This window comes from Buceros rhinoceros, unplaced genomic scaffold (assembly GCF_000710305.1).
Source record: "Buceros rhinoceros silvestris isolate BGI_N320 unplaced genomic scaffold, ASM71030v1 scaffold549, whole genome shotgun sequence".
In the NCBI taxonomy this organism is placed as follows: domain Eukaryota; kingdom Metazoa; phylum Chordata; class Aves; order Bucerotiformes; family Bucerotidae; genus Buceros; species Buceros rhinoceros.
Window position 1 is genome coordinate 68,397 of NW_010429653.1, and position 22,070 is coordinate 90,466.

Genomic DNA, 22,070 nt, shown 5'->3' on the forward strand with positions numbered 1-22,070 from the left:
GGAGGATGAAATGAACTCTTGCATTGGTTTTCACAGTAGAGGAAACCGTGGAAACCTCCTGTTACAGTGGATGAATATTAGGAACTCGCTGAAGCTTTGTGAGTTGGTTTTATTTTGTGGGTCATAAACAAACACACTGCATGGGCGAGGCAGCATCTCTCAGTTCTCATCGTTCTGAGCACATCATGCCTGTGGCATGACTCAGCTGGGGTGTAGGCATGGACTTTGCTAGGCTGAGTGCTCACAAGTCCTTGAGCATTGGTTTCATTCATTCCCAGAGCCTCGACTGCTTGGGCCTGACTTCAGTGTAGGTTTCTAATATGAAGAGAATATCTTACTTTAGTGACCATTTTTCTTGAATGAGCACACGTAGTGTCACTGCCAGAGAATACCTAGCTGAAAGTTGTATACGAGATGGTATCACATGGTTTCTTTCCTGGATTGGTCATTATTTCTAACCCATGCGTGTATGATGTGTAACCACTGAAGAGGTTCATGAAACACACAATTCTTTCAGGTATTCAAGAGGTTGTTTCTTGCACGATACTTGACAGGCATTATTCCTCCTGCAGCTGCATGATTGCTCAGAGAGGAAATAATTGTGTTATAGTTGTGGAGTTCATGTCTTCTGGTCCCAGTCAGAAGAGATTTACTGCAGCTAATTTCTTTCATGGAGCAATCAGCTTGGAATCACAGAATGCTTTGGGTTGGAAGGGACCTTTCAAGCTCATCACGTCCAACCTCCTGCAGGGACATCTGCAGCCAGAGCAGGTTGCCCCCTGCAGGACCCCAAGATCCAACCTGAGCTGGCATGGTTTCAGAGATGGGGCTTCTCCCACCTCTCTAGGCAACCTGGGCCAGGGTTTCACCACCCTCAGTGGGAGACATTCCTCCCTTCTCTCCAGTCTGAATCTCCCTTTTAGTTTTAAACCCCTTGTCCTGTCACAACAGGTGTGTCTTGTGCTGAAAAACTTATTTGCATCTCTGAGTATCGAATGATGATTTGGTATTTCAACAGCCACCAAAAGGGGTGGAAGTTAGTTTATCGTCTCTTGATTTTTCTGGATTTGTTATTCTGAGTCTCAGCCCAGCTTTCCCATAGAACCACATGCCAGAACAATGATCACTGCGAGATCCCTTTTAGTCCTGTTGCTGCTGTGACCTTGGTCATGACCTCCATCTGGCTTTAGTGGATGTGGCCTCAGGAATGGTGCTGTTCTGTCCTTGCCTGAATTCCTGGCTCTTGAGCAGAGAGTTGCAAAACAGGCTGTCAAATTTGGACTGTTCTACAACTCTGTAATTTCCTGGAGCCGAGGTAAGGCGCGAATGTGTCTGGCCTTCCCCCAGTTCATCACTGGTCCTGGGCAGGGAGGCTCTGCAGTTGGTGGCAGTCAAAGCACATATTCCCCCATATAACTTCCAGCTTTGGTGACATCTTTTTGGTTTGTCACACCACATAAGTTAAGGGGGGTTTTTTCTCTTCAGGCATAACGCATGCTCGCGATCGCCTCACAAGGCAAAGCTTCTCTGCTGATCCATCCTTGATTTGCTTTGTCAAACAGCTATCGAGTGATGTTAGACTGATACTCCTTTCATGCTGGTGTGGTTTGCTCCGCCCTGGCTGAAGACCAGTTCTGTTTCGTCTGACAGTCGTTAACAACAGATGAACTTTGCCTTTTGACACAAAAAGAAAAATCACTAAAGCGATGTTTTGTCAGCTCCCCAAGGATGTTTGTTTTCACGTCAGTATAGTACAGATCCAAGTGAGTAGCTGTTGTCTTGCCCTCCAGTCTGTGTCCAGAGCTGCTGTGTCCACACGGTGGCAGACGATGTTTACGGGGGTTGTGTCACCTGCTAGAAAAGTCAATCAGCCGGCGCTGCTCTCCTGGGAATGGTGCTTTTTGGTTCAGTTGCTTGTCTAATGCACGAGGTAAGTAACACTCTGAGAAGCATAGTAAAAAAGGAAAAGACTTCTTGACGTGCTTTAGTTGTCAAAGCGCTACCACCTTCTAGTAGCTGCATGGAATAAGAGTTGAACACTTATGTGCTAGTGCTGTATGTAAGCAACTGAACTGAAATTCAGCTGTTAAACATGAAATGAGACAAGATGTTTGGTTTCTGGCTCTATTAGACTATCAGACATGTGAGAAAAATCAGCTTTATCATAGAAACCCTTAAACTTTTCCATGGGAAGTTGAATGACAGAAATTTAGAGCTAAAAATTTGTTTTGGCAATAAACAGAAGCGAGCAGAAGTGTCTTTAAGAGTTTGTGGATATCAGTGTAGGTGCAGTGGTTACGACCCTTTGAGGGTAGGATACCATGACTTGCACACTACATCTTTCATGAGGCCCCTAAACTAAGACCGTAAAATGTTCAGTTCCGAAAGAACGCAGTGTCTGAATCTGCTGCCAATTTAACTGTGCAGGGAAAAGCATTCTTGAAAGAGCACAGGTTGAAGCCAGAACCGAGTCCTCGTCTTTTAAAACGCCAAGCATTCATTTTAATGTTAAGAGGAAGGGACTGCACCTGAAAAACCACAAAGTACCTTCTCCAGCTGCGTAGAGCTAGAAGCTTTTAGGGAGACGCTCAGGAATGAAATGTCTCAAGGGCAGCGACAGCTTGATACCCAGCCAGAGCATTTTGAATGGGGGAATTTACATGTGTGTTTTGCGAACTCCTTGGAAGGATTTCTTTTTTTCCTTTCCTATTGCCCATGCCAAGATAAAATAGGTCGAAATGAGACAGGATTAGCTGTGACAACAGTCGCCCTTTCATTCAGATGAAAGCTGGCCTATCCATGCCTGTAGGTGATCTGTGCTGACCACCAAAGGCCAATGTTAACTTGCTCCATGGAGATCTTGGCTCTCCAACCCATACTAATCCCTGCACATGCAGTTTGAGCCCAGCACTGGAAGCTGTCCTTCTTCCTCTGGTCACAGAGAGCAACAGAGCGGATGAGGTGGGGTGGAATAGGACAGGTGGCATCACCGACTGTGCCTTCAAAGTAATTGTGAGGAGCCTGCAAGTGTGCTTCATGCATGAGATCACTTGTGTACCACATAGCTGTCATCGTCTCTCTGTGTTAACATTTCAGCCTGCTAAGGTTTTGTTTAAAAAAAATGAGCATGTGTTTAAAATAGAACCAAAATTTGGTAATCAACAGGAAAATGGATTCCTGATACAGTTAAGCTGACAAACTCCTGTGATTTGCCAAGTCAAGCTGCTTTGTAGTACATGTAAGTGCTACATCTTGAAATTGGAAGAGAATGGAAAGTGGGAAGTCTGTTATCAAGCCATGGCACAACGGGTTAGTGTAGGAGAAAGACGTGGTGTATAATTTTTCCTGAGGAGGAGAGGATTGTCTGGAGACAAAGCTTGACTTTTAGATCCAGAGCATTAACATCTGTGGAGTTCATGGGCCACATTTGTGAACCTGGCTCTTCCTCCATGAACCTTCTCACTCTCTGCTATGTTGGCGACTCTTACTGGGGGGAGAAAAAAATCATTCTAAAATGCCTTTTGTTTCCTGAAACCTTGCTTGCTTTAATGCGTAACAATTACACTTACCTGCCATTAGCCAGCTAGCAACAAACTGTGACATTTTTTTTTTGCTGAGCTTCTGTTATTTTTCACACCTACATCCACGTACATCCTTTGTTCTTCTGTTGTGTAGTTTAATAGGGATGTCTTGTGCTCTGCAAGACGGGGTTTGTCTCATACTTCTACACACAGGATTTGGCACATCAGGGCACAAATCCCGCTTTGAAAGCTTTGGCTATGACAGCTGCTTAATTATCCATAAATGCCTTTCAGGCTTATTACACACCGTGGTTGACATTTAAAGCAAGTTGTTCTCCAACAAAAGGAATGAAAGTGTCTGATGTGTATTGGCTCATTTGCCTTTTGATCAATCCAGAGCACTTGGAAATCCAGAGCTTGAAAGTATTTGGTTTTTCAAGAGGCTGGAAATACTAAAGGAGCTCTTGTATCCTTCTGTGCTGGACTTGTGGGTAAATCTTTTGGATATTGCTGAAGTTAATAAAGTCTAAATAGAAAAAAACCAGTTTCTGGGTCAATTTAGCAAATATGTTGCTAGTTGTTTTAGGGAAGGCCGTTGCTGAACAGACCTTGGTTTAATGCTCCCTGACCTCAGCTTTTCTGTTTGAAATATTGTCCATCATATGAGAAAAGGATTCTAGTATTGGTGTGCCAGGAGTGTGCCCAGGTGCCCAAGAAGGCTAACAGCATCCTGGCATGTACCAGCACTAGTGTGGCCAGCAGGACCAGGGCAGGGATTGTCCCCCTGGCCTGGGGAGGCCACACCTCAAATCCTGAGTTCAGTTTGGGCTGGAGGGCTGGAGCTTGTCCAGAGAAGGGCAATGAAGCTGAAGCAGGGTCTGGAGCACAAGTGTGCTCAGGAGTGGCTGAGGGACCTGGGGGTGTTTAGCCTGGAGCAAAAGAGGCTCAGGGGAGACTTTCTGGCTCTCCACAACTCCCTGACAGAAGGTTGGAGCGAAATCAGTCGTTTCTCCCCAGGAATGAGCAACAGGATGGGAGGAACTGGCCTCAAGTTGTTCCACGGGAGGTTGAGGTTGGCCCTGAGGAACAACGTCTTCCCTGTTGGGATTGTCCAGGCTGTCCAGGGCAGTGGTGGAGTCCCTATCCCTGGAGGGGTTTCACAGTCATGTGGAGGTGATGCTGAGGGACATGGTTTAGTGGTGACCTGGCAGTGCTGGGGGAACAGACTGACTTGCTGAGCTTAAAGGTCTTTTCCAACCAAAACGGTTCTGTGTGTCTTAGTGTTGTTTGGTGCTCAGTGATGGTGTTACCCTGGTAGGAAACAAGTGTTACACAGGTTAATTGATTCTATGCTCCTGGAATTAGAGATGTTCCGATTTGATTCATTATCTAACCTTTTAGAAGTCAATCTCCTTTGCCCACTAAAAGTAGCCTAATGGATGCCTGGGGAGCAGTTCAACTTAGTGGGAGCTGAGAACCCCCCTATTCTTCCTCCATTTAGGCACTGTGCCACAGCCCAAATCACTTGCTCTTTGAGTCATGCTTTCTCAAAGCCTTTTCTTTGAGGGAGGAGGTTTCACAAATCTGGATGAATGCTTTAGAAAAACTGCCAAGAGCTCAGTTATACCCAATTTTGAACAAGGGCTTTCCCAGTGTAGTGTGAAAGAACAAAGAGTTGGAAGACTTTGTGTTTGTGATACCTAATGGAACACATTGTTTGTGTACATGGAAATAATTCTTCGGGTTCCTTTCCTGCAACATCTTAAGGGACATGGTAAAGCTGGGCCGATGCCAAATGGGAGAATTGCCCAGTTTGGGAGTGGATTTATCAAAATGTGAAGGTGGTGAGTAAATGTAGGAGGAACTGTCATCAAGTGATGAAACCTTGTCACTGGCAGCAAGGAGTGCACGTGCTGTGATGGCTGTGAGTGATGCTTCACCACCCCTGAGCTGATGGGATAGCCCCAGAGTAGCCATTTCAGCCTGCCTGGTGAGTTTGGGCTCTGGGCTATATGCTCTCTGATTTCCAGCCACAATGAGGAGATTGTTGCCCTTTTGGTGTGCGTAGGTAAAAAGCAAACTGCTGATGCTCTTGTGCAGCGCAAAAAGGAGCGAAATACAGAGAGGAAACAACATGTTTAAGACAAAGGTACAAAATGTCACTTTTGGCTTTTGTGCCTCTGACCTTTTGTTCTATGCCTGATATCATGATGTTTCGTACAAATGAATGAGGTCATAGAAAGTGCCCATGTCTTACAGTCAAATAAACATCACTTTGTGATGCTGAGCTGTTGTAAGAAGTTCTGACCTGAACGTTGGAGGGTTCCATCTCGTCAAGTTCTAATGCAGCAAGGCTTCAGAGCTCTAAATGCTATTTTAGTTATTTGAGTGCTTCTCTGGGGAAGCTTTTCTGAGGCCAGTAACTGCTCTATCCTCTAAATTGCTTTTTTTTACTGTTCTTTGTATAAAGCGGTCATGGTATATGAGAGGCACCTTTATGGGCAAGGGACCCATAGGTGTTATTTTTATAATGAGCCCACTAACCACCAGGTTTTACAGGAATAGTTTACTTCTGTAAGCGGCTGTTTCCCCCAGCCTGTCTTTGACGACGGTCTCCCATATCCTTTCTGGGACACCAGCCTCGAACAGTGAAGGCTGATGCCTGAGACCTCTCTGGAGGGCTATTGCGGTTACTCCCAGGAGGGGTTTCACAAATACAACCAAGTCCTGGAGGAAACACATCTTTTGGCTCATCTAAGTGTTTAGCTCTACAGTGTATTCCGCATGCCCTGAAAACACATACTCGTGTTTCCTTATTTTCTTGTGGTCTATCTCCAATAAACACTATTGCTGTGAAACCCAAATCCACTATTAAATATTGTCTGTTATCACATTTCAGATTTAAAAATTAGGGGAAAACTACTTCATAAATGCTTGGCAGAATACTCCAAGTTGCTGAGCATTAGCGTCCAGGCTGCTGCTGGGATTGACTAATGATTAGACTTTGTGTTTTGGTGGATGTGAGGGGAAGAAGCGGCTTCACAGGACTCTAAGGCAAAGCTCAGAAGGTAGGAGGGAATGAGATCTGTTATCAGATGAGAATAGAGTTTCCCTGCGCACTGCCAAATCACTCCTGTACTTAGATTTCATGTGTTTGAGATGGAAGTGAATTAAGATTCTCCAGGCTGATAAAAGAAGAAAGGAGGAGACAGGCTGTTCTTGGGGTAGCAAGAACTAGTGGATGAGAAAAGTTACCCCATGAATTTGATGCTGTTTATAGGAACCAGACAGAGCTCCGTGCTGACTGGAGGTGTGCAGGTGCTGAGCTGTAACGCAGGGATCAGTATCTCCTAACCGTGGCACTGACTGTTTTGGACCAGTGACTTTGCAGTATCTCAATTGTTTGTTATCCCTGTTACACATCAAAGAAAGAGGAGGAAAGTGTCGTATCGACAGCAGCCGCTGCCTTCTGAACGGGGAAATCAGGTTGGTTTAAGCATGGTTTAAAAATAACAGTGCAGTTCTAAGCAGCCTTTGAAGGGAGAGCATAAACTGAGGTTGTTACCTCCTGTTACTGCCTTATTTGTTAGTGTCCAATGGATTAATAAAGGACATGAGTCTTCACGGATGCTGATGTAACTCATTTTTCTTGTTAGTTTAATACTCTGAGAAGAATTGCAAAGAAAACATCTGCTTTTCGGGGTGGACCTCTGAACAGAGCTGAAATCCACTTGGGAGAGGGAGGCAGGTGCTGCCATATTGAGATACCAGCCAGCATCTCCATACAAATAGCTGTGTCTGTGAGAGCTTCCTTTTGTTTGGATGAGGACTGTCATTCCTTGCTCTTTCCAAAAGCAAGATTGAGGGTTTGTTATAATCACAGTACTTGCTGTCTTGCTCTTTTTTTTTTCCTCTCCTACTTCCCCAAGAAGCTAAAAAAAAAAAAAAAGCCTTGCTTAGCTGTACCTCCAAACTGTGATAGATGTTCACTGCCAAGCCTTTTAGACATGAAAAATGAAAATGAATTTTAAATGTTTAGTTTCGAGACGTTATCTGAAGGGCTAATGGATATCAGAACATGTTTCACTACTGTGGCAGCTTAAAGGTGTTTCTCTAAACCCATAATGAGCTAAATTTAATAAAACAAAGGCCAGCAACATGGTAAGAGTGCAAGTAATCTATAGTTTTCTAATTTTCCCCGAAAGGTATAAACACACACAACTGTTTATTTAGCAGCAGGCATTATTTCACTGATCCCCCAAGACTGTTTATGTAGCAACGGGCATTATAACAACACTTTCTGCTTTCATTATTGCAGTGCTTAGTCATCTGAGTTGCAGCCAGTGCTCCTTCCTACTCCAAAAAGTCATCCAGGATCTTGTAAAACAATTAACTATGTCATTTTATTAAAACTTGCATTTTATATTTCTGTCCTGGTGTTCTGACATCCTCTGAAAACCTTCTGTAAATGCTTGGCTTCCCACCAACACTGTGAACTTGATCGAAAGAACACTTCTGCTTCTATTTTTATTTGTGCGTTTTCACATTTGTGGAGCAGATGTCCTTTTAAAGGCTTGATGCTATCAAGAAAACCTCCTTATTGAACTGAAAATAGTTCAAAATTGCTCTTGACCACCTTAACAGCACATGTGGTAGTAGGTTGGGCCCACCTCTTGTATAGATACAGATGACGCTATGATATTGAGGACCAGTTGCCTATAGTAGAGACTGAGCGTGAAAATGCTGGAGGTTTCAGCATAGACTCGAGTATTCTGTATCACACACACTGAAGTGGCTGTTTTGAACTCTGTTAGCATAGGCTGAGCTGTGAGACTGTTTCCACGTGTCTCATAACAAGATGAATGCGGCTGGGGAAACAATATGGGAAACAATGGACAGATGAGTTGAGAGCTGGAGTAGTTCTGCGCTCCCAAAAAAGGCTATTCCAGGCCAGGTACGCTGTGGTGTCTGGCTGGCAGTGAATGTACGTGCTTGTGTAGCGTTAGTCATGAAATACAGGAATTGAGGTGGGAAGGGGACTGATCTTCTGTGTATGTAAATACAGGATATTACTATTTTCTTTAAGAGGCAAAAGTCCTAATTTTGATCTTGGGTGCAGTCTGATCTTACCCAGCAATGGAAAGATAACTAAATGGCTTCTTGTTAAGCCGACGCATTTGAAAACCTTCCAGTAGGTCTAGGATTTCTTAGCTCTTAATTTATAAGAAACTAACCAGCCCTTTGCAGGTTTGTGTTTTAATACGTTAACAAATGAGACAGGCTACGCTTGTCGTGATCCAGTGAGTGGATATTTTGTCCTGGAATTGTTATGTTTGGGCATAATTTCAATTAAATATACTCGTCTGGTGGACAAAAGAAACTATCTGAAAGGTGCTTGGATAGCAGGAGTGGTTTAGAGATGCTCAGGACGGAGCTGATTCACTGCTGAGCACTTGACAACTTCCTTCACTGTCAAAAGTTCAGACTGTTGCACAGAAGGAACTGGAGAAGCGGGAGCAACTCAATTTTTTTCCCCTCTTCCTAAAGTAGCTAAATCAATTCTTTCTGGCTTGTTACGCATTAAATTGTGTTTGTTTGTCATGCCTCCAGCTCATACTGTGGTTGCGTGAGCTGCAACGATTTTCAGATTTTTTGATGGAAATTAAGTGTTTAAACATTTCATTAGAAAGCTAATGCAAGTTTTAAGACTAAATCTACTTTGCATTCTGAGAACCATTGTTTTAAATACAGCTTATATCAGCATCTGCGGTTTTCCATTATGGTGGATCAAGTATCAAGTATAATATAAAATGCCCACTAGCTTGATAGTCTGGTCTTTTCTCGAGGTAGAGTTGGCCTGGATATAAATTTTAATCTCCTTTCTTCAGGTTCTTCTGTACAGATACTTCCAGAAATTGTCTTGGGACCAAGAAAAGCTCAGGTTTTACAAAAGCTGTCTAGGCAGTTACCTACTGACAGGGAGAAATACTCTTTGACCTCTTCTCATAATGCTGAAATTCTTGAGTTTATGGCACTGCATTTGGGATACAGGTATTCTGAGAAAGGAATCAAATTGAACTAATCTTGAGTTGTTTTCTAAAGTCTTCCAAAACCTGAATATGTACTTTTTAAGTTACACCTCACTAGCTACTGCTTTACATCTCTAATTAAATAACTTCTTGTGAGGGGCACAAAACTGGCTGCACCTTGAATACTGTGGACATGTTCAGCCCCTCACTCCAAGAGGGATGTTGAGGTGCTGGAGTGTGTTCAGAGAATAGCAGTGAAGCTGGTGGATGGTTTAGAGAACCAGTCTTAAGAGGAGCAGCTGAGGGACCTGGTGGGGTTTAGCCTGGAGAAAAGGAGACTCGGGGGTGATGTCATCACTCTCTACAACCCCCTGAAAGTAGGCTGGAGCAAGATACGCTCTTCTTCCAAGGAACAAGCAACAGGATGAAAGGAAACGGCCTCAAGTTGGACCGGGAAGGTTGAGGCTCTGAGGAGCCATTTCTTGCCCGTTGGGGTTGTGCAGGCGTGTGCCAGGCTGCCCAGGGCAGTGGTGGAGTGCCCATGGCTGGAGGGGTTTGCCAGCGGTGTGGAGGTGGTGCTGAGGGCCAGGGGTTAGTGGGGACCTGGCAGTGCTGGGGGAACGGGGGGACTGGAGGAGCTGGAAGGTGTTTTCCAACCTCAAGGATTGATTCTGTGAACTTGGAATGATGGCAGTTAATGTAGACACCAGAGTAACAAGGGACAGTGAAATGTTGAAACTGCCTCTCATTGAAGTGAGTAAAAGGAATTAATCTGTGTAATTCAAGGAAATTACAAAGTAATTTTTTTCCCCCTTAAATATCAGTACCCTAAGTTCTTCTGTCTTGAGTTTTCCAACCTCAAGGATTGATTCTGTGAACTTGGAATGATGGCAGTTAATGTAGACACCAGAGTAACAAGGGACAGTGAAATGTTGAAACTGCCTCTCATTGAAGTGAGTAAAAGGAATTAATCTGTGTAATTCAAGGAAATTACAAAGTAATTTTTTTCCCCCTTAAATATCAGTACCCTAAGTTCTTCTGTCTTGAACTACTGATAAAATACAATGCAGCTCATCTGCTACATCTTGTTTCTGTGAAGTAAGTGGTGCTAGTAACTGCTACGACAGCAGGCTGGGACTCCTGGCTGAAGTGTCTGATGTCTCTAGCTAATTTTTTTTCCCAGTTCATGTTTACTGTGTGTTTTTTGTTCAATAAAGTAACGTTTCACACAGCACTTGGGAAAACAAAGCTGTATATAGAAGCTAAATATTAGTAAGGAAATAGCAATTAATATTTTATTACTTGAGCAACATTAATGATTTACTTACAACCCCATGGAGAATGAACATCATAAATGTGAACACAAATCCGGGATGCTTGTTCCTGCAGATTCAAACAGTCACGTTTTGTTTGGATGGCTGGGTTTTGTAATATCCTGAAGAAACAATCCAATCATTAAATAAAATGCTGCTTTTGCAAGTGATACCTGCTTCCTTTAGAAACTTAGTGAGGGGTGGGTGGAGATGGATGATGTTTCACAGCAATAATTGAAATTGCATCTTAGTTTCTTAGGAGAATCTGAGGGTGGATGAGGTGAAGTAACTACCCCTATATGTGTGGAGTTGGCTGTTAAAAATATTAAACTTAAGGAAAGGTGTGGATTTACTCGTAGGTTTATTTTGTAAATACATCATCATCTGCTTGTATTGATACAGACACAAAAGAAATATCGCTTTGGTTTTAAGTATTACAAAGCCAAAATAAAATGTAACTTAAAGTGAAATAATTCCCGAAGCATTCTCTTGGAGAAACTGGCTGCTTGTGGCTTGATGTGTGTCGTCTTCACTGGATAAAAGTCTGGCTGGATGGCCAGGTCCAGAGAGTGGTGGGGAATGGAGTCAAATCCAGTTGCTGGCTGGTCGCAAGTGGTGTCCCCCAGGGATCAGTGTTGGGGACTGTCCTCTTTAGCATCTTTATCAATGATCTGGATAGAGGGGATTGAGTGTGCCCTCAGTGAGTTGGCATATAACACCCAGTTAGGTGGATGTGTTGATCTGCTTGATGATCAGGAGGCTTTACAGAGGGATCTGGGCAGGCTGGATCAATGGTCTGAGGCCAGTGGGCTGAGGTTCAACAAGGCCAAGTGCTAGGTCCTGCCCTGGGGTCACACCAACCCCTGCAACACTCCAGAGTGGGGGAACAGTGGATGGAAACTGCCTGGGGAAAAGGCCCTGGGGGGTTGGTGACAGCAGCTGAAGAGGAGCCAGCAGTGTGGCCAAGAAGGCCAACAGCATCCTGGCTTCTAGCAGCATTGGTGTGGCCAGCAGAACTGGGGCAGGGATCATCTGCCTGTACTGTGGGCACTTTGGAGGCCACACCTCAAATCCTTGGTTCAGTTTTGACCCTCACTCCCAGAACGACACTGAGGTTCTGGAGCATGTCCAGAGGAAGACAATGAAACTAGTGCAGGGTCTGGAACACAAGTGTGCTGAGGACCGGCTGAGGGACCTGGGAGGTTGAGTCTGGAGCAAAGGAGGCTCCAGGGAGACCTTGTGGCTCTCGACAACTCCCTGACAGGAGGTTGGAGTGAGGTTGGGATCAATCTCCTCTCCCATGTAACAAGTGACAGGATGAGAGAAAGCAGCCTCAAGTTGTGCCAGGGGAGGTTTAGATTGGATGTTAGGAAAAAGTTCTTTAGAGAGGATTGTCAAGTATTGGAAGAGGCTGCCCAGGGCGGTGGTGGAGTCCCCATCCTTGTTTTTAAAAAAGTTGTTGATGTGGTGCTGAGGGACGTGGTTTAGGGACCCTGGCAGTGCAGGGTGGATAGTTAGGCTCAATGATCTTCAAGGTCTCTTCCAACAGTGATTTGGTGATCCTATTTGTTTTTCTAGAGGTTTCACAAAGCTCGTATCCTAACTTCACTTACGCACCTCTGCTCTTTGAAAATGTGTTTGAGCAGAAACAGCGGTTTTGTTTCGCTTGTGTTTTGATACACACACGTTTGCACTCGCACGCATTCCTCTCATCTTCGCTGTCGGTAATGAGAGATCCCTTAATCCAATTCTTTTCATGCTCTGAAACCTTAGAATTGGAGGATGACTGTAAAGAGGGGTATTCTATGAACTCTAGATTGTAGCAGGAAGAACAACTGTGATGTTTTTGATTTTGTTGTTTCATCTTTGTTATTTGTTCTGCCCCAAGCTCGTTCTTTGGCTAACCAAATCCACTGTCATCCCATCAGCAGAATGTGGTCATCATTTAGTAATTTATATTGTATGGTGTCTTAATCCAGGTTCTGTCGTTGTAGCAGAAAATAAGAATCCAAGCCCACCGTGTCACTTGGCTGTGTCCATATGGAATTAATACACTGTATAAGAAATGGCTTCCTCTTGTACTATGCAGCACTGAGGATGATTTTTCTTCCAAAACCATTTTTCTTCCTAAAATTCACACAAGCACAGAAATCATTCCAAATTTTGAGAGTCTTTTTCAGTGGAAAAAGTGGGAGAAGTCAGAAGTCTTCCTAACTTAGGGGTCCCTTGCCTAGACTTTACTGGTGTGAGTGATGGACATAGCTGTGGAATTCTCAGAAATACATTTAATTTTGAGTGGGATCGTTCTGTGTTCCAGCGCATAGGTCTATCAGCGTCCAATTTGTGTAGTTGCTGTATGTGTCTGTCCGAGGCCAGCTCTGACGTGGAGAGGGTGCTAACAACTGCATATTAAGTGGGCATGCCATCTTTCTGATAGTCTTAAAAATATTGGAATTCAGGGAACAGGTTTTTTCCGTATTTTAACCACATGAGGAATAAATTTCCATGCAAAGTTTCCCTGAAGTTTTGAGATTCAACCTTAAAGAGAGAAAAACTTCCCCCCTGCCCCCCACATGCCGTTTTCTTCAGAGGGATTTTTAGTTTAGAGACTTCTTAAATAAGTAGTTTATCGTTTCCAGCAGCATCAGTTATTCACTGGATAATCCAAGGGTAAAAGAAGTCACAGTTTGCATGGAGTCAGTGTATTGACTTTCTTCATTTATGTTTGTGTCTGCATAGGAGTCAATACTTGGGTTTAAATCAATATTTGAAGCCTTTCTCTGAGCATTTTATTTCAATGCTGGGTTTAATTGTTATTCTCCTAATACCAGCAGTTGAAACATTGATGTAAACTGTATGAGGAACACAGATTTAAATCATTTCATGACAGTATTTCACCAGTCAATATTCCTGTAATAATTTCACTAGTGCTTCCAGCACACATTGATATGCTCAGGGTGACAGATGATACTCACCCACAAATAAATGCCTTGAACTGGTGAATATAGACCATTGTGTTGCGATTTGCCCTTCTCACTTAAGGGCTGTATTTTTATTAGGCTGTGGGGCTGCTCTGTTACAGGTAGGAAACGGAAACAGTGTAATGAGGTTTAGCAGTTGGATTGACTGATTATTTTGTCCCTGTTCTTGGGTGGGTTTTGCTAATAGGAGTTAATGAGCATTAAATGGAACATTTCCTTACTGGGACTAGATCTCCTGGAACTGCTTGATTATCTTACGCTTTCTCCAGAAACCTTGTGGCTGCCCATAATGTTCCATTCATTGGAATTTGGGATTGGGAAAGCGCTGCTAATTTTTTTTTTCTGTTCTTATAGCTTAGATATCAACATGGGCTGAGCACTCCAGATCTACGGCAAACTCTTCCTAACCTGAAAAACTTCATGGAACTTGGGCTAATGGTTAGATGGTAAGTGTTTCTTTGAAATTAAAGAGGTGGATGCAATAAAAATTCAGGTGTAAGGATTTTTCACAGCCAAGTAGCTGCTCTTCGCAAAAGTTAAGCAAGCTGTCAAAGACTGTGACTTTCCCGGAATACGGACCGTGTAGATCGTCACAATATTCTCCTATTTTCTCTTTCTCTTGTAATATCTTCCATGTGATGGGCCCGTAGCGCTTCTTAGAGGTGTATGGAGTGGGGAAAGACTTTGAAAAACAGTGTTCTTCATTAGAGGAAGGTGAAAGAGTGGTTCTCTGAGTGTTTCTAAGGGTGAGTAGCAGATGCACCTTCTGTAGTATGATAGCCCAGGAGACTAGAAAGAACAGGGCTCAGCCCTCTCAGTCCTTGGCTTCCCATTGCTTTAAATGTGTAATTCAGGGGAGCTGCTTGGGAGTCTGATTTAGAGTCAACACAATTAGTGTTGAGTGTAATTGCTGCTAATGAAAATTTCTGGAGCGTGTTGGGTGTTGTTGCTAAATGAAAAGCTGCATTAATAAATAACTGAAGGTTGTAGTAACCTCCCAGGGAAATCTTAAGCACTTCTGCTCTGTCTCATGCTGGAGGATCCAGGTTTGCTCTTCACTGTGTAGAAAATCAAAGTGTTCTGGTTTTGATCTGTTAAGAGTAAGGTTAGTGTAGGTTTATCTTGCAGCAGTTGTTTGAGCCTGAGACTTGACCAATTCTCCTTAAACTCTCTGAGATAAACTTCAGGAAATGTGGAAGGCACTAGAAGGCATATTTACACAGGTGTCAGGCGCTTTATATTCTCATTTTTTTAATTCATGGTCTTTGAATTGTTTGTGCTTATGCAGCCTCTTACCTTAAGCAGTTGTTTTGTCCTGGGTTCTCATCTGGTCCCCACCCAAACATAGCATTGTGCTGTTTTGGGACCCCCAGGTTAATTACCACTCCAAAGTTGCACAGGTCTTACGTGATCCCTGTGTCATGCCTGGCCCCATGCAGATGCTCTGGATATGCCAGAGTGTTGAAAATATTATCTGGTCTGAGGTAACTCCACCACGTTCTGCTGCCGGATGCTCTGGTCATGGATATGGACTCCCTCAGTGCTTCAGCTGGGCTGGAAAATAGTTTCTTCTGGTAGGCTAAATGGAGATGAAAGAATGCTTCCAGCCGTCCTAAGGGTAACTGGTTATTCCTGATAAGGTAATGAACTGCAAAGCACAAATAGCCAAACCTCAATAATTTGGGCTGGTCTGTGGTTTTTAGGGGAGGCTCAAAACCAGGCTTGAACCACTTTCTAAATCTGATGTGAAATGACACCAAATGTTGTGGCACAACAGTGGAGTTAAAGCTTTCTAGTGCTATTCATGGGATATCGGAATTCCTTATGTGTTAAACCAGCAGAAGGAGGAAGGCCTTTACCAGTGTAGTGGAGACTGGTCTCTCACCACGCTCTGTGTGACAGCTGTAAATGCAGCATAGCGTACAGTGGAGTTTTGTAGCGATGGAAATCATAGAATCACAGACTGGGTTGGGCTGGAGTGCACCTTAAAGCTCCTCTAGTTCCACCTCTCCTGCCATAGGCAGGGACACCTTCCACTAGACCAGGTTGCTCAAGGCTTTGCCCAACTTGACCTTGAACATTTCTAGGAATGGGGCAACACAACTTCTCTGGGCAACCTGTGCAAGCACCTCACCACCCTCACAGTGAAGAATTTTGTCTGATATGATGCAAAAAAAAAAAAAAAAATTACACAATGGGCTTGAGTTGAAAAACCGCAGCTAAACTGCTGCTCTACAGCATTCTCTTCTGTACCCTTTTCTGCAGTTTTTAAAGGATTTTACTACTCCAACAACATTCTTACTGCTGTGTTTTAGTAGAGTCTTAAATGTTGCTAAGTTCTTAAAGTCTATGCTGGTTTTATTTTGTCCTGCAATATGCAGAACATGGGAAGAACACTACATCAGTTCTAAAGATGGTGTGATCACAAAACTGTTTATGCAGAAACAAAACCAAGCTTTTGGTTATTGCTTCATTTGAAAATTATAAGAGTAGGCTACAAATAGGGTTAGTGCCTCAGAGCAGCACAGCTCAATGTATCAGACCTTTGGGACAAAAGCTCTACTTGAGTGAGTAACAGTGATGAAAATCCTGTGGGATATTGTCATGGAATTGGATGGAAGAGACCTTTCAGATCAGCAAGTCCAACCATTCCTCCAGCACTGTCAAGTCCCCACTAACACCTGTCCCTCAGCACCACCTCCACACCGCTGGGTAACCTCCAGGGATGGGCACTCCACCACTGCTCTGGGCAGCCTGGGCCAGACCTGCACAACCCCAGTGGGCAAGAAATTGGCCTCAGGACCAGCCTGATGCAACTTGAGGCCGTTTCCTCTCATCCTGTTGCATGTTCCTTGCAGAAAAGACTGATCACCCCCTTGCCTCTTTCAGGGAGGACCCCAGTGGGCAAGAAATTGGCCTCAGGACCAGCCTGATGCAACTTGAGGCCGTTTCCTCTCATCCTGTTGCATGTTCCTTGGAGAAAAGACTGATCACCCCCTTGCTTCTTTCAGGGAGTTGTGCAAATCTCGAAACATCTAAACTGTGACGCACACTTGTGTGTGCGCATCAGTGGAGTGGGAGGGGTACAGGTCATGGTTGTCTCCTTCAGTCTTCAACAGGCAGAGGTGAGATGACTCTTCAGTGGGTATCATTTTCAAAGTTCCTCCCTTCTAGTGTATGCTGGCTTTGAAGAACTGATAATAGAAGCTTTAGTTATACCTTAGAGGTTTTGCCATCACACAACCAGGGCGGTTTATTTTTTTTTTTTCCCTATAGGTGATACACAGTCATTAGCAAGACAAACCCCCTTTTTTTTTTTTTTTTTGGCTGGATAATATTTCAAAACGTGTCAGAATATTGAGCATAGTTCTGCGGGAGTATCACGTTCCCTCCTTCCCCCCATGAATGTCTATGCCTCATTTCCTTCTCACCTCCAAAACGTTGTTCATTTTTTAACATTTTTTTAAATCTAATGATTCTAAGCAAAGCTGCTTAGTACATCCTAATAATATAAATGGAAATGGGACTTTTACAGGGAGTTTAGCTCGAGGGGAAAAACAGCGGGACTTTCACCATTGGGCATTGCCGCTGAGCGCATACATAGTTGAGTACAGATGCCTACTGTCTCGTGGATGGTATCTTTAAACAAGCATAAAAGCCACTAGCTGTTAAAATGAAGATCTGAAGGAACTTTTTTGTTTTCAGGGTACTGGAGGTGAGTCACGTTCTGCCACAAACCATAGTCAGTAAAGTGTCTCCAGGTTGTCCTTTGCCTGCCAGATGAGGCAGTCACGGATTTTTCTTATCCCTGGGTTCCCTTGCACTGCCTGGTTTGGTTGGCTTTGTTGTTGCTGGTGTTCAGTTTCCTTCCCCAGCACTAACTGGGTTTTGCTGAATTCAAGTTCTGTCAAATCATCATCATGCTGGTATCAAACAATACTTAGTAGTTTCTCTTTGATCAGGACTGGAGTTAACTCCTAGTCTATGCATCTGTATTTCTCTGCGGTCTGGAATTAAGTCCCCGGCAGGGTAACACAAATATGTTGTTATTTCAGGCTTCACTTCATTCTGTGATAATGCTTATCACAGTTTAGATTCCAGTTCAAAATAGTTCTTTACCCCTTCAGATTAAAACCAACCAAACAAATAAACCTCACAGCTTTTTGTTCACTTATTTCATGCTTCTATCAGAGCAAAGTTGTCTTTGAAGTCTCTGCTCCAGGCTTTCATGAATCCATTGTTTGGCCTGGACCTCTGGGGCAGTCCTTGGCCTTGCTGCAGGTCCACGGCATCCAGCGCCTTTTGCATCAAGGTTTAATTGCGTTGCTGCTGGATGCCTCTGCCTGGTGAGATTTGTGGTATTTTGGTTTCTCAGGCGAGACACTTAGATGATTAATACGTGTTTTCACATCCCAAACGCGTGATTTATTGCGCAAGCTTGCAGGTCTACAAGCTCTGTTTCCCTCTTCATATCTCTCCTGGCACCTATATTCTGCTGTGTTTACTTTTCTTCTCCCTTACCCCTACTGCAAAATATTATTTGTACTGTGTGGAGAGGAAATCAAGACAGATCTATGCTCCTGCACATGCGGTTACGGAGGCTACAGAATGGCAAAACCTTATTTTTCTGATATCAAATCTGGATGTTGACTCTGAAGGTGAAAGATGATGAGCCAAAGTTGTTGTTGGTTTAGACTCTCTCAGTCGTGGTCCTCCAAATCTTTTCAGTTTCCTTTTGGAGAATAATTCTTCCTGTTTCCAGTTTTTCAGTCTTAGACTCTCACTTGCTTCCTTTTTCTGCTCTCAGATTTATCTTTCACCAGTCAGGCTCTTTAGCTCGTGGTGCATTAAATCAAGAGACTCTTTCATTTTCTCTACTATTCATCAGCTTAATTTTGTTTGCTCTGTGTAACTGTTGAGGGATAGTATTTGTGGTTATTAATGGCAAGTAAAGAACACACCACAAACTTGAGCGGTCCTGTCAGAAGGAGACTTTTTTTCCTTAGTGAATAGATCAGACAAAGGGCTTATCTAATGCTGGCAGATAGGAGATGCTCCTCCAGAAGGCCTTGTCCGTAGTCAGGGAGATGTCCTTTGAGCCTACATTTAAAAGCTCTACAGAAAAATACTTGTATGCCGAGACTTAAATTGGTGTTTCGAAGGCACGTCTTGATTCACATACCGCTAAATTCAAGTGGAGCCTAAAACTCAACATTTGAGTTCAGAAAACTCTGGTGGCTTAATTTATGAAGATTTTTTTTCTTTAAAAAAAGCGCGTCGGAATTTCTTAGCTGCCAAAAGACACGATTTCACCTTAACTTCATCTTGGCAGCCTCCCTGTGCAGCCCTGTCACTATCGTGCATTATTGAACCAGTAATCTCAAGGAAGGTGAGAAACTGTTATTGCTTTTTAGCATGGTCGATGTGATACTGGCTCGGAGCTTAGCTTGGAGCTTCAAACATTTCACATGGCTATAAACCAACTTAAACACCTTCATTTAGCGTTCTGACTGCCATGAGGTCATCGTTTGCAACAAAAAAGATCAAATGGTGTTTAAGTTGGGGTTTTTTAAGCATTCTCATACCAAAGAGCTGTAGCTGTGGATTTTGGCTTTTGGCCAGACAATGAGAATTTAGTATTTTGACCAGCTGTGATCCACTAATGTTCCTCCAAGGAAACATTTCGTGGGGAGGAAAAGATACATATTTGAGCCCGTGAATTGTATTCTGTCTCTTTACAGTTTCTCCGAGCCCCTCACAGGCAAATTAAATAATCACAAGTGAATCTGACTGAAGAAACATTTTATCAAAGCTGCAAACAGATTATAACTGACATTATTCATTGAGAAAATAACTTCAGAAATACTTGTGTCCTACTTCAGCTGCTTTCTTTTACCTGTTTACAGCTCAGAGTCTGTGTCTTGTACCTTAGATCTGTAATAATTGGTCCATTTGGGCATTCTTAACTAGTGAAAACTAATATTTTGGGGAGAAAACAGCTACTTTGTGGTTTTGCTGCCGGTAAAACTTAAAGCTGAAGTTAGACTGTTAAGAATTGGCTTTTGAAATTTGGAAACAATTGAAACATGGTGATTGGTGCAATTCTGATGTAATTCTCTTTTCTATAATGTGCAAAAAATCTGAGGTTTCTCTTTTTTAACATAGAATTCCTTCTTCCTGGTAGCAGCTTGGTGAACCCCTATATGTAACCAGTTCTACTCTGATGCCACTTGAGAACAGAAGTCATTAAGGCCTGATGACAGCTCATCAAACTGCACAAGTCACAGGCTGTTCTTTTTGGGAGGTGTCCACATCTGTTCGCTGTCTCTGAAGATTGAGCAAGTAATTCTGGCTGGAAGCTGAACCAGCTCAACCCCACTAATTCAGGTCAAGGTTGTACCTTGAAGTAAAGGGCTTTGCCCCTCCAAGCCAAACCCTTTTCACTGTGACGATACCTTCTGGGCAATTAGATGATAGTTTTCTAATGAGACTTGCATTTTTATATATATTTTCTCAATTCCATGAGCTGTGAAGCTGAAAAAGCATCTCTTCCTCTGAACTTTGCCTTGATGCAGTGCTGTGAATTCCAGGAACTGCCTTTTCCTCAAGGAAAATGCAAATGGAATAGAGGCCCTCTGTCAGCTGCTTGTTTTCATAGCCGTTAACAACAACTTCATATTTCTGAGCTCTGTGCCTCTCTGTAAACATCACTTTGGAACCAAAACCTCAGTTTGACTACTCATTCTCACCTGGTGGAAGGTGATGAAATAGGAAAAGACCCCTTGACTTAACCCACTGTACCTACAGCCATTTTGGGTTTTTTTGTTTGTTTTTTTTTTTGCCTTGCAAGACTGACCATTGTTTGACCTAAAAGTATACACAGAGCTGTTCATCTTCTCAGGTTTGCCTTCCAGATTCTTGTCACTCAGCCTAAACTAGTTACCTCTGAGGTGGTGAAGAGTCATCTTGAGAGGGTGATTGTCCTCCTCATCATAAATGGCTTTAAATAAGTTATGCCTCACCCTTTTTCTTTCTCGTTTTCTTTCTGCAGTGGCTGTGGAAGCAGCCTGGGCAATGAACTCCTAGATGGCTGATCAACAAAGACCTTCACGCATATTTACTTTTATCTAAAAGCCTTCGATACTATTTGATAAGCAGTTAAGCCATTCTGTTGAAACCATTCCTTCTTTCTCAGCTTTGGGTTGTTACCCCCATATTTATTCCTGGTGCCGAACCCATCCATGACCGAAGCTAAACTCATCTTATTCATATTTATGGGCAACAATGGGTGGTTTCAGAAATCTGCATGTGCGTGTCTCCAGCTGCTTAAAAGCTGGGTTTGCAGCCTTGAGTAAGGTCCATTTCATTGCCTGTAGTTTAAGGAACTGGCTGGAAGCTCTTTTTGTTCTAATTCATTAGTGTGAATGTTTGCGTGATAAATGAAGATCATTCCTGTTTTACTGCCCTGCGGGGCAGCCCTTATGTACTCCATTAACTGGAAAGTTATTTTGTGGAGGAGAGAGATTAGCTTTGTATTGCTGCTACGTTTAGGCTGTTAGATCACTTAGTATAGATCATTCTGCCAGTTTGACTTTCTAAGGAAGGGAAGATTTTTTTTTTGGCTGCTGGACTAAAGAGGTATTGTTCAGGCAAACATAATGTGTTAGCTTGAATAGCCTTGTCATAACAAGCTCTTTAAAAACTCTCCTGGTCCTGCAAACTAATTAATTTCTCACTCCTTTGCTTATAAGGCCTAGATTTACAAAGGAATTTAGGCATGTTTCTTTTTAGGAGGAAGTTGAATTTACATGCCCACTGGAACAGTTTGTAAAGCTGCTTCTCTCCAGCTAATTAGACACCATGGTTTTCACGTTGGTTTACTCAGACAGAACTCAGACTTGAGTTTTGCTGCACGCTCTATCTTCTGCTGCTGTTCTGCCTAAATTGGGCTGATCAGTCCTTGCTGAAGGTAATTTGGGGATTGCCAGTTAGGCACTCCCATGTCATACTGAAGTCTCTGCCCTTTACAGAGTCTGATCTTAGAGAAATGAATGTGAGCAAGTTTAAAGCACATTTCAGCACAACAAATAATTCATTCAGATGATGGAAAGCCTTTGCCTTGAGTTTGATCTCTCCCAGAATTACTTAGCGTTTTGCATGACAGTGTGCCTCTGCAGCTTCAGGAGCTGCAATTAAAGCGAGGATTGCTTCCTGCTTTTTCCCTAC

General features: G+C 43.2%; 1 protein-coding gene across 1 annotated transcript in view; it reads left to right on the forward strand.

Annotated features, from left to right (window-relative positions):
* The window catches only part of UVRAG (UV radiation resistance associated), a 78,973-nt gene that overhangs the window by 53,350 nt on the left and 3,553 nt on the right, over positions 1-22,070 (forward strand). The window contains exon 14 of the mRNA XM_010142703.1: positions 14,199-14,290. Coding sequence (XP_010141005.1) covers positions 14,199-14,290 — 92 coding nt within the window. The remainder of the gene's footprint in view (positions 1-14,198; positions 14,291-22,070) is intronic.